The 11,514-nt window shown below is 65.1% G+C and overlaps 5 protein-coding genes across 5 annotated transcripts; 3 read left to right on the top strand and 2 right to left on the bottom strand.

Annotated features, from left to right (window-relative positions):
- Window positions 1–1,358: 1,358 nt before the first annotated feature.
- EMIHUDRAFT_466162 (hypothetical protein) lies at window positions 1,359–2,360 on the bottom strand. The gene is made up of 2 exons (XM_005757103.1): window positions 2,085–2,360; window positions 1,359–2,020 (listed from the first exon to the last, which is right to left on the bottom strand). Exons 1-2 carry the CDS (start codon window positions 2,347–2,349, stop codon window positions 1,431–1,433), a joined length of 855 nt encoding a protein of 284 aa, XP_005757160.1. The 5' UTR covers window positions 2,350–2,360; the 3' UTR covers window positions 1,359–1,430.
- Window positions 2,361–4,146: 1,786 nt separating this feature from the next.
- Window positions 4,147–4,520, top strand: EMIHUDRAFT_220872 (hypothetical protein; the record flags this gene model as incomplete). The annotated part of the gene is made up of 2 exons (XM_005757102.1): window positions 4,147–4,257; window positions 4,410–4,520. The coding sequence occupies 2 exons, from the start codon at window positions 4,147–4,149 to the stop codon at window positions 4,518–4,520; spliced, it is 222 nt and encodes a 73-aa protein (XP_005757159.1).
- A 65-nt stretch (window positions 4,521–4,585) lies between these two features.
- EMIHUDRAFT_220871 (hypothetical protein) lies at window positions 4,586–4,850 on the top strand (the record flags this gene model as incomplete). Its single annotated transcript, XM_005757101.1, has 2 exons — window positions 4,586–4,669; window positions 4,785–4,850. 2 exons carry the CDS (start codon window positions 4,586–4,588, stop codon window positions 4,848–4,850), a joined length of 150 nt encoding a protein of 49 aa, XP_005757158.1.
- Window positions 4,851–7,822: 2,972 nt separating this feature from the next.
- On the top strand, window positions 7,823–8,896 carry EMIHUDRAFT_107631 (hypothetical protein; the record flags this gene model as incomplete). The annotated part of the gene is made up of 1 exon (XM_005757100.1): window positions 7,823–8,896. One exon carries the CDS (start codon window positions 7,823–7,825, stop codon window positions 8,894–8,896), a length of 1,074 nt encoding a protein of 357 aa, XP_005757157.1.
- Window positions 8,897–10,238: 1,342 nt separating this feature from the next.
- EMIHUDRAFT_220867 (hypothetical protein) lies at window positions 10,239–11,114 on the bottom strand (the record flags this gene model as incomplete). Its single annotated transcript, XM_005757099.1, has 1 exon — window positions 10,239–11,114. The coding sequence occupies one exon, from the start codon at window positions 11,112–11,114 to the stop codon at window positions 10,239–10,241; it is 876 nt and encodes a 291-aa protein (XP_005757156.1).
- Between the last annotated feature and the right edge of the window lie 400 nt (window positions 11,115–11,514).

Raw genomic sequence — 11,514 nt, 5'->3', positions numbered from 1 at the left:
CCTTCTCGGACCCTTCTCGGACCCTTCTCGGACCCTTCTCGGACCCTTCTCGGACCCTTCTCGGACCCTTCTCGGACCCTTCTCGGACCCTTCTCGGACCCTTCTCGCAGGTGATCGACGCGGGCGACGGAGGCCCTCCGCTGCTGTTCGGTCGGCTGGCGCAGCCGGTGGTGGCGGGAGATCTCGAGTGGGTGATCGAGGAGGAGGAAAGGGGGGAGGAGGAGGAGGGAGGTGCGCACGCACGCTGCGCCGCCCCCCAGCCTCCGCGTCTGCAGACTCCCAAGCCCTCCGCGCGTGGCTTCCAAGACACGTCGTAGGCACTTCCTAGACACTTCCTAGAGTTCCTAGACACGTCCTAGAACCGAACCCACGCTGGGTTCGAGATCTCTGGAGGCATGGTACTAGGCGGCGGCGCGGCGCGGCGCGTGCTGACGGTGGAGATGCCCAAGGCCGCCGCTTCAGGGGCTGCCTCTGCCGACTGCATTTTCGACGAGACTTTGGTTGTGGGAGGGGTGCCGTGCCTCGCCCCCGGCCTCAGCCAAGGCGCGGCCACGCCGTGGCCTCCTGCACACACACGCTCTAGGCACTCTCACACAGCTCCCCAGCCACGCTTGTGCTTGGCTTTGCACATTGAGTGTGCCGGGCCAGCTCCCGCCATCCGGGAGAGGCTTACCTTCCCCCCCCCCCCCCCCCTTGTGTGTGTGTGTGCGGAGAAGCTTGACCTTACCTTACCCTCCCCCCGGCAGGCGTCCTCACCGTACAGCTGCCGCGGCCGTGCTAGCGCGGGCAAACGGGGTTCGGGGCGGGTGTGTTCGCGCCCCGGTGCTAGTGATTTGCAAGGTGCCCCCATGCACTCGGTGCACGGTGGCATTCAGAAAGGATTCTCCAGCAGTAACGAGTTTTAGCCCGCCCCCCTCACGATTGAATATCGATGTTACGCGTTAAAAAAAGTAATATATCTTTACTTCCAAAACCCGGACGTGCCTCCACCGGCACGCCGCTTCCGACAGGGTGATGGAAGGTTCGACGCACCCCCGGACTGGGCAGAGAGGTCCCAACGTAAAGACGCTGGGCACTCCACCCCGCCCCCACTTGCCCTGACTGCACAGGATAGCGAACGAATAGCGTGCCCCGACGAACGGCGACTAATATCGATGTTACGTTAAGGCCCCGGGACCATGTGGAATAGATTCCTCGTCCTCGTCCCCGGAAATCCTAGGGGTCTTATCGAGGATCAGATTTGCTGGAAGGGGGGGCAGCCTGAATTTAGGCACGTACAACGTGATGCACGGTGCGCATGGCGTCGTCTCGTGGAGTAGAGAGAGAGCGCGCGACCACGCCCCACCGGGAGCAGTCACTCGAGTGTATCGTTTTGGTTGATCTACCATCTACGAGCTAGGACATTTTGTGGGGAGGGATTCGCTCATCGCTCACCCCTCTGCCAGCTCCCACGATTTAAACTCCTCACACCGCGTCATCCACCAGACACTGTCCCTCATCAGAGCGACGGAGCGCAGCGCAAAGGCCTGCAGCTCGTCGTCGTCGGTGCCAATCTGCTCTCGGAGCGGCGTCGCGTGGAAAGCCCGCACCGCCGCCGCGATCGCCGCCGCCTGCTCTGGCCGCAGCCCCTCCGCCCGCCCGAGCAGCCGGCCCAGCGTGACGTGGAGCAGTCTCTTTGGGCGCGAGGTGAGCATTCCCAACGCGTCGCCGCCCGCACGCGCGCACGCCTCGCGCAGCGCAGCGGCGCAGCCTCGCTCGTCGTCGACAAAACCCGCGATAAGGGCACCGTCGGCGCACACGCACAGCGAGTCGAGTACGAGACGTGGCGCATTCATCGGCGCGGTGCGCGCCGCCACTGCCTCGCCGACCGCTTTCGCCTCGCTCGGCTCGACGCGGCGCCACCGCTGGCGCGTCGCCTCATCGATCAGGCTCGGGTGCTCGTGAAAGACGGCGACGCACATGTGCCACGTCCGCTCATCGGCCATGAAGAGCAGCTCGTCGAGCGAGTCACGCTGCCGGCCTAGGAGCATGCTCCACGTGCTATCTGTGTCATGCAATGGCAAATCGAAGCAGTCGCCAGGCACCCGCGTCAAGCGCCGACCGGACTGGCGCGAGGACGCAGCGGTCAAAGGCCTGGCGGCACAGCCGCAGCACGCGGACGGCCTGCGAGTTTTGAGCAAGCATCGCGTAGCAGCCAATCGGACCGTCGCCGTCGGAAAAGGCGGGCGGCTGGTAGCGGCCGCTCTCGTCGCGGCAGCAGTGCGCCCGCACCCCGTCCGCCTGCGGCCACGATTCAGCCGCGGCGTCGCACCGCACGCGGATGTCGGCGTAGGCGTCGCTGAGGCCCATGTGTTACACGACCGAAGTTTCTCCGAGACCTCGGGAGCGGCCGGTTATTCACACCTCGGCAGTGTGCCATATACACACATATCATATCCGGTGTATTTTATTTTTGCTTGGGCGGACTCTCGAGGTTCTCGAAGTGGATATCCTTTGGCCGCGTTGGGTAGCGAGGATTGGTGTGACGCGATCCACGCAGGCGTGTTTTCTGGCGGCCGACCGTCAGTGCACGGAGTTAGGCGCGAGAACGAATCTGCGAGGCGTGGCCGCTCATGCGGCCCGATGGGGAGGAGCGGGGCGGACTACGGGGATCGGCTTCTTACGCAGCCCTTCCTTGCAGCGCTAGGTCTCGGGTTTGACGCATGGGGTCACTCCCGCGAAACTCGGGAACTAGCCGGGGCAGTCGGAGAAGGGGCAACTCCGTGCACTGACGGTCGGCCGTCAGAAAACACGCCTCCGTGGCTCGGGTTACACCAATCCTCGCTACCCAACGCGGCCAAAGGATATCCACCTCGAGAACCTCGAGAACAACGTGTTTGTTTGTTGCAATACCAAACACGTGTGAGAGATCGTGCACAGTACGGCCACCAACCACGCAGCCACGGCGGCCGTCGGATTGCAAGAGGTATAGTGGCAGCGAGCGGGGCTCACGCATCAAGCAGCGAGTGGAGGAGGTTGTGTGCCAATCAGAAGCACCTCGGCGTGCACAGTTGGATGGCAAATCACTCGCACTCACACTGGCAGTGCAGCAGCAACCCGGTGGTCGCCATGTGCATGTATGGCCTCGCACGTGCCGCTGATTACACGCGGCCAACTCTGCGGCGCCATGTGCGGCAACCACTGGAGGCGATTGGGGGCACCGACCTATTCATGCACGTGCTCCTCCAGCAAAGCATCACCAACCCACGCAACAAAGAGGATGGCGTTGAGCTCGACCCCGGCGACTTTTTGAAGCACGGTCCAGCATGTCGCTATACGGCCGAGGATCAAGACTCCGTCGACACCAGCCTCAAGAGCACATTCGACTTGTTCCCCGTTGGTGGGCGCTTCTACCCGGCCCGTTATGACTTCGGCCCCCCGCAACTCGTCAACTATTTTCGAGCTCTGTACAGCCTGCAGGCAGTGGCGCGCATGGCGATGACCTACGAAGTGAATCGTGGCTTCCGGTACCGAGTCGTCGCTGCCGTGCGCCCGGATACGGCCTTTCTGAATGAGCTGCCCGTGTGGCAGCTCCAGTCCCTGCTGACTTCCCCGGCGGCGCGAGTGGTTGTTCCGAACTTCCATCATTGGTGGGGCGTGAACGATCGAGCGGCGGTTGGGACACGCGACGCTATGTTCGACGTGCACATGAATCGCAGCGCAGAACTGCACACCTTCCTGAGTGCGCAGCCCCTGCAGGAAAGGGCCAGACGCTTTCAAAACAGCGAGACGTTCCTGTGCAAGTACCTGGTTGCCCAGAAGATTGAGGTCGAGGTGCTGGCGCACGTGTGCATTGTGCGTGTTCGTAGCGACGGCCATTGCTCCGAAACTGAATTTAAGGCGTCTGCGGAGGCACCCACATGCATGGGCAAGCTCTATAACCAGCGAGATGGAGTGCCGACCCAGGGCCACGGGCCGTGCAAGCGCCGGAGCTGCAAGGCAGACTTGATACCGAGGCGTAGGCTCAACTACACACACACTCACACAAACTAGAGGGTTCAGTGAGAAAAGAACTCCCAAACCCGAGAAAAAGAAAACAAGCCCCCGCGGCTCGGCCTGCACAGCGTCTTCGCTCGACTCCACCACAGCGATTTGGGCCGTCCACCCATGAACGAGGACGAGAAGCTGGCTGCGGCTCGCGCGCGAATTTTTGGGACGCGGCAGTACCGGCTTGCTCCAGCGCTCACCTTCGCCTTCCTGAGCTGCTATATGTGGTACGTGCGTCCACTATGACCGCATGTGAGTACCCGTTCCGTCGCGTGACTCGCCGACGCTGCGCACAGGTATGTCTACTACGTGGAGCGTCCTAACAACGAGCGGCTCGCCGCATCCAACCCCGTCGTCGGAATGGTAGTCATACGTCCCACGAGTTGTACGCGCTCCTCAACCCGGCAAAGCCGCCTCCTGGCGTCGTGAGCGTGCACGAAGCGAGTGGTCGGCAGTTGATGGCGGATGGGTCGATACGCAGACCGGACCGGTGAGGCTCTGGCAGAAAGACAAGGTACCTCTTGGAAGCTGTGCGCACAAAAAGCCCGTTGTCTCAGCCATGTCAGTCGCCATGTCAGTTCTGTTCGCCGTTGTGTCGGTGCCCAGAGAGTGCAGGAACGGCCACTTGCTGACAGGCGGCGCGGTGGGCGCCACCGACATCTATTTTTTTGAGATCGGTGGCAGTAAAACATCCCCTCCACCGCTGAGAAGGCGCACGGGTCGGGGACAGTGAAGGAGCAGCCGCGCACTCCGCCCAGGGCCACGGGCCGTGCAAGCGCCGGAGTTGCAAGGCAGACTTGATACCGAGGCGTAGGCTCAACTAATTCTAGAGGGTTCAGTGAGAAAAGAACTCCCAACCCCGAGAAAAAGAAAACAACCCCACGCGGCTCGGCCTGCACAGCGTCTTCGCTCTAGGCCGGTCTTTGGGCCCTGTTGAGTCGTTTCGGAAGTTGAAGTTGGCGCATCACAAAGAACCCAAATCCAACCCTGCCAACCGAGCAAGCCCATGGGGGACGCGAGGTCTTGCTCCACCTTCTCGGCGCTCGCGTCGCCCAACCTGAGAGCCTCATCCGCCATGCCGGGGCACATCTTGACCGGAGCCGGTCACATGTCCATCGTGCCCAAGACGGGGCACGGTCGACTCGACCGCGGCCGATGGCACCGGCCCAACGGCCGACCAAGATTTTACGCCTCCGAACGCCGGGCCGGTGAGGTGGCGGGTCGGGCGACACGGAAAATCGGTGGCTGACAACGACTTTTTGAGGCCATCGGTTTGAGGTCTGCAGACATTTTCTGGATGATCTCGCATTTCCCGAGGCGTAATCGCAGATCCAGACGGCCCAGCAGGTGGGCGCTGCAGGCGAGCCGCCTCACATCCTTCGCCCCCCCCGTCGCTCACGCTGCCTCTGAAGCACCGGACCACCCCCCCCGCGCCCAGGCGGCCTAGCTGCCGCGGGCTCCACCCACGCGGGCCACCATCAGCGCCGCCCGACGGCTCAGAACCTCTCTCTTTAGGTCCCACAAAAGGCGGCGAGCGAGCGGCGAGGCAGATGAATCGAGCTCTGGACGCATGCCGCGAGAGCTGTGAGGGTCGCAGCTCGGCCTCCATCTTGCCCGGTAGTGGCGCGTCGGCTTGCCGGCTCACGGGGGTCACTGCCCCTAGGTGCCGCCTCACCTCGCCTCTATGCACCCTTCACCCTCTAGCGCCTCACCCTGCCCGGTGCCGTGGTAGTGGCGGTGTCAGCCATGCTGGACCGGCGGCAGCGAGGCCGACGGGCGTGGCTGCGGCGACAACGGCGGCTTGGCCCGTGACGGCGACGGCGCTGACGGCAGAGCAGCTGCGGCCGGCACGGGCGGGTGCGGCCGAGCAGCGCGGCGCTCACAGCAGGCGGCCGGCGTGGCGGCGGCGACGGCGCCGCACGAGGAAGCGGTGGCGCAGCCGCGCATGACAGGTCCGGCGCGTGTCGAGCAGCGAGGTGGCGCGCCGCGCTGCCGACGCGCCCCCAGGCCGGAGGCGGCCGCCGCGTGCCGAGCCGCGGGCTGTTGGTGCTTACAGTCTGCGGCGGCGGCGCCGCCGCCGCGGAGCGAGGCAGCGGCGGCGGCGGCGGCGGCGGCGGCGGCGGGGGATGCGGCGGCTGCACGTTGTGCCTCGAGGCGTCGCTCGCGGCGCTGGTGCGGCGCGTGGTTGGCTGACGAGGTTGCGCGCGCACGGCGCACGAGGGTGTAGTCACGTCCCTCGGCTCTCGCCACCGCTGTCGCCGCGCGCTCCGCGTTCGTTGTCGCCGGCGCTGCCCGCCTCGAGCCACTGCGGCCACTGCCGCGCGACGTTGCGCCGCGCCATGCTGGCCGTCGCTCTCTCGACGTTGTGGAGGAGGCTCTGTCCCACGTCGAGAGGAGGCGTTCCCGCGGTGATATTGACCCAGCTCTGTTGTCTCTAGGCTGCGTCGGCACGGGAGGCGCTGCGGGCGGGAAGGTGGAGCGGGCTGCGGAGCGGCAGATTAGTGGCAGTGGCGACGGGCGGGGCGGCAGCGAGCAGGGTGGCGAGTGAGACGTTGGAGAGGCGGGGCTGGGGAGGCTGGTGCCGGTGCCACTACAGGCGGTGCAGGTGCGGTGTGCTACTGTAGTGCTCGCTCACCGGAGCGAGCGCGGCGGTCGGACCGTCCTGGCAAGGGCCGCTGACCAGGACGGTCGCCAGGAGTCGGCTTGCACCGCGAGAGCGGCGAGGCGGGGGGAGAGGCTTGGTGAGGGTGTCCGCGGTGGTGCCGGTGTGTTAGTTAGGGGGAGAGGCGCGGGCCGGGGGAGCGGGAGGGGGTGGGGGGGTGGAAAATTTCGATACCCTAAGGTGCCCTGGTGATCCTGGGTTAGCATCGTCTCTTCTGAGCCCGCTCTTGATGGGTTGGAAGCGTTTTCATAGCGAATCCGATTTTGCCATACGGACGTCCCTGGCGCGCGCTCTTGAAGGCCTCATCCTGGGATGGTGCTCGCCAGCGTGAGTTCATACAGTGCTGCGAGCTGGCCTAAGGCCGGACCTTACGACGGTCCAGCGCTGGGCAGCGTGATGGCTCTTACTCGAGGCGCGACATGAGTGTACGAGGACCTCAACGTCTCGGTTTGGCGAACCAGCATGAGGAGCGGAGCCGCTGTAGCTCCTCCCTGCAGCTTGCGCGTCGCGGTTTGGCCGACGTCCCATCCACCGCGCATACTGCGGCGGCTCTCCAGCTCAAGAAGGCTGCGCTCGACCACCACATCGCCCGAGTCAGTGGTCCGGACGCCCCGCTGAGCCTCGCGCCGCAGTGCAGCCAGTTTGCGCGGCCGTGATGCGCGAATCGAACCGGTGCGATGTTGTTCGGCACTCTAGATGGCCTGAACATGCTTGCGTTCAAGTCTTGAGGTCTGCGCTTAAACTTGAAAATTTAATAAAATCGGGTCCGACCGGCCTATTCGCTCGACTCCACAGCGATTTGGGCCGTCCACCCATGAACGAGGACGAGAAGCTGGCTGCGGCTCGCGCGCGAATTTTGGGACGCGGCAGTACCGGCTTGCTCCAGCGCTCACCTTCGCCTTCCTGAGCTGCTATATGTGGTACGTGCGTCCACTATGACCGCATGTGAGTACCCGTTCCGTCGCGTGACTCGCCGACGCTGGCACAGGTATGTCTACTACGTGGAGCGTCCTAACAACGAGCGGCTCGCCGCCCCACTTGGAGTGTAGTGGCGATTTTTTCTTCTTTGGGGAGCATTTTGTTTGTTGGTCTTTGTTCGACTTGTAGACGCGAGAGCTCCCGCCGGGCAGCGGCATGTCGCTCGGCTACGCCGACCGGCTCAAGGAGTATCCCCACAAGGGCGTGTGCGGGCTCCCCGAGAAGCAGGACACCGAGCGTCAGCTCCAGCTCTCGCTCCGCACGCTCGTCGACCTCGTCTCGTCGGCGGAGCACCTCGTCGTGCTGACGGGCGCCGGCATCTCGACCGCCGCGGGCATCCCCGACTTTCGCGGCCCGGACGGGATCTGGACGACGCAGAACGCGCTCGAGCGCGCCGCCGCCGGCAAACCCAAGGCGGGCGCCAAGCGCAAGCGCAAGCCAAAGGCGGGCGCGGCAGCGGGCAGCGGTGCGGCAGAGGGCGGAGCGGCTGCGCCGCCCGCCGAGACGCGCTCGGGCGCGATCGACTTTGCGTCCGCGTCGCCGACGCTGACCCACCACGCGCTCGCCGAGCTTGCGCGGCTCGGCAAGCTCAAGTACGTCGTCACGCAGAACGTCGACGCGCTGCACCAGCGCTCTGGCCTGCCACGGAGCAAGCTGGCGGTGCTGCACGGGTGCATCTTCGAGGAGAGGTGCGAGGCGTGCGGCGCCCTGTACCTCCGCGAGACCGACGTGGGGACCATCTCCTTCCAGCCCACCGGCCGCTACTGCACCAGAGTCGGAGAGGCGGCGGGTTCTGCCGCGTGCGGCGGCGTGCTGCGCGACACGCTGCTCGACTGGGAGGACCCGTTGCCAGAGGCGGAGCTCACTGAGGCGGAGAGGCATTGCGAGCGAGCGGACCTGATCCTCGCGCTTGGCACCTCGCTCCGGATTGAGCCGGCGGGATCGCTGCCGTGTCGGCACCGGCGCGGCGGCGGGTATGTGATAGTCAACCTGCAGCGAACGCCAAAGGACTCCAAGGCGAAGCTGATCGTGCGCGCGCCCGTGGACCGCGTGATGGCCGCCCTAATGCGCGAGGTCATGGGGCTCGAGCTCGAAAGGGGTGCCGCTGGAGCGAGGTGGGTCGCCACCGGCACCGGCGGCGCGGCCACCGGCGGCGCGATGCCGGAGGCGTCCTCCCTCACCGCCGGAGCCGGTGGCGCGCCAGCCTCTGCCCCGGTGGCTGAGGGATGACGGCGGGCCGAGTCCAGGGTCGGGTGGCCGCGATGCTTACACCGCTGCCCTCGTCTCCTCCGCGTTTGCCGCTGGGCGCCCGCCCAAACCCGAGAGCTCTGCCTCAGATCGCCGCTGCGAGCCCCCCCCCCCCCCCCCACCCCGGTCTGGGGGCGACGGCCCTCTCAGTCTCACAGTCAACACCGGGCAAGCCCATGTATCCACCGTTGGTAAGGTAAGGTAAGGACTAAGGTAAACTTCTCCACACACAAAAGGTGGTGGCGGGGTGGGGGGCTAGTACCGGCTAGCTCCGCGGGCGACCCTCGCGTCTCCACGTCTATGCCATATTGCATATAGAGGAGCCTCCCCACTCCCCACGCCCCACGGCCTCGTTAGTGCTCGCCGATAATAGATAGATAGGACGAAGGCGACGAACGACGTGATTGAGATAGAAAGGCTCCACTCATATCTAAGGAGAACTTGGAGGCAAGGAAAAAGAATTACGGCGGAAAAAGAATTACCGGGTGATTCGTTGCACAAACAGTGCAACGACACGCCCTGGTGCTCTCACTTTCGCCTGTTGCTTTCGCTTCATGATTCCCCTGCAGGCCTTCGTCCTCCTCCTCAGCCTGTGGTCGGCTGCTTCCTTCAGCACGGCGCCAGGGTGCCTCGAAATGTGGGCTGAATGCGAGGCGGACTCCGACTGCTGCGGCAGTGAGCCGTCGAACGAGAACCACGCCACCTTCAAGGGCTGCAAGATGGGCTCGGGCCAGCCAGCGGCAGAAGGCCATCCGGGCATGTGCTGCGACGAGTCCGACTGGATGCGGTGCTCTTAAGCCACGCGTGCTAAACCGCGTTTGTGACACGGTTGGAAGTCCTCGCCGAGCCCCTCCCGAAAGGTGCCGCTGTTGATGGAAGAGCAGGATGGGGTTCGGGAGGCACTGTACCTGCTGCCTGGTCTGTGCTTTGTCGTTTGTGGATTGTGGATTGTGCCGGTTGGCGCGCACCTCTGTGGAGTCGTGCCGGGAGTTTATAGCGGAGGCTCCACACCGAGGGGGGGGTGCCGTGTGTCCGAGTGTGTCCCCCCCCCTGAAGGGTTGTTGCTGGGTAGTAGACCTGCTCCCAGGCGAGCGCTGAGCTAAGCCCCCCGGAAGGAGACGGGCTCAAACTTAGACGCTGGTGTTCGGACTCGCGAACTTAGACGACACGAGGCGGCCAGAGTTCCGGGTCTCTGGCTCTCTGCAGCCCCCGGCCCCCCGCCCACGGCCCATCCACACGCATAGCCCAGCCAGGCCGCCCGGTCCGGCCCGCGGATCAAAAGTGTAAACCCTGGATAGCACCCTATGCAGGTGCCGGGAATCATCTATTCACCCGCCGTTGCCCCGCGCCTCTTCGATTCTCTCCAGGCGCTGAGCTCGACGTCGCCGCCGCCCGCGCGCATCGGGTCGGAGGATGCGTCCGCGTACTGACGGATATGGTGGCCGCCATCGCAGTCGAGCACGACGCCCGTGACGAAGGGCGCGCTGACTAGGTAGTAGAGCGCCTCGCCCATGTCGCTCGGTGCGCCCACGCGCCGCAGCGGCAGCGACGCCGCCGTGTTGGCGAGCATCGCCGCCTTGCGCTCCGCCGGCATGTGGTCGAAGCGCTCCGTATCGCAGAAGCCCGGCGACAGACAGTTGACGCGCAGCCGCGGCCCAAACTCGAGGGCGAGCGCACGCGTCAGGCCCTCGAGCGCGCCATTCACCGCCGCCAGAGGAGAGCAGTTCATGCCCGGCCGACGGTTGAGCAGACCAGCGGTGAGCGCGACCGCGCCGCCGTCAGCGAGCCGCGGCGCGAGGTGCTTGCAGACGTTGTGAGCCGTCCAGAACTTGGAGTCGAACAGCGCGGCCGTGTCGGCCGTGTCAAGCTCGCCGATCGGCCCGTGTGGCGCCCTGCCGGCCGCCGTGCAGATCAGCGCGTCCCAGCGACCCTCGAGCTCCTCACCAAACGCCTTTACGGCTGCCTCGTCGCGAGCGTCGAGCACTCTAGTCGTCAGCTGGGCGTCCGGTACCTCACGACGAATATCGTCGGCAGCCGAGTCGAGCCTGGCCTGCGTCCTGCTCGCCAGAAGCACGCTGCCGCCGCGAGAGGCGACGGCGATGGCCGCGGCCCTGCCCATGCCACTCGAGCCGCCGATGACGATGGCGCTAGGCGGCGCAAGCGTGCTCGCGAGAGAAACCGGTAGCCAGCACGATAGCATCGTGACCGTGATGGGCCAGCTCGTGAACCACCATCCCATATCACCTCGAGGTGTCGAGGCCAGGGCCTTTTGCTCCGTCACCGACATTCACAAGAGAGAAAATAAATAAATAAAAACGGACAGCTCTCTACTGTGAGATGGGTAAAAAGGAACAGGCCCCCGCCCTTGCGATCTTTGCGCAGGGTTCTTTGTGGGTGTGGTCGGCGACTAGCCGGGGTCGTCCTCCCGGTGGGGGACTAGCACTAGCCTTCACAAGAGAGAGCTGTCGGAGACGTCTTTTGAAATCTTGAAGTAAAATGAGACGTTTGTGAGAGGGGGCCTAAACCCTCCCGCGCGGCCGCGACGCGCGCAAGCCACTCAGCACTCTCGCCGCCGCCCGTCGCTCGCGCGACACGCTCGC

Source organism: Emiliania huxleyi (genome assembly GCF_000372725.1).
Source record: "Emiliania huxleyi CCMP1516 unplaced genomic scaffold EMIHUscaffold_93, whole genome shotgun sequence".
NCBI classification, from domain to species: Eukaryota; Haptophyta; order Isochrysidales; family Noelaerhabdaceae; genus Emiliania; species Emiliania huxleyi.
The sequence above is the reverse complement of the archived record's forward strand: the minus strand, read 5'-3'. Positions and strand labels throughout refer to the sequence as shown.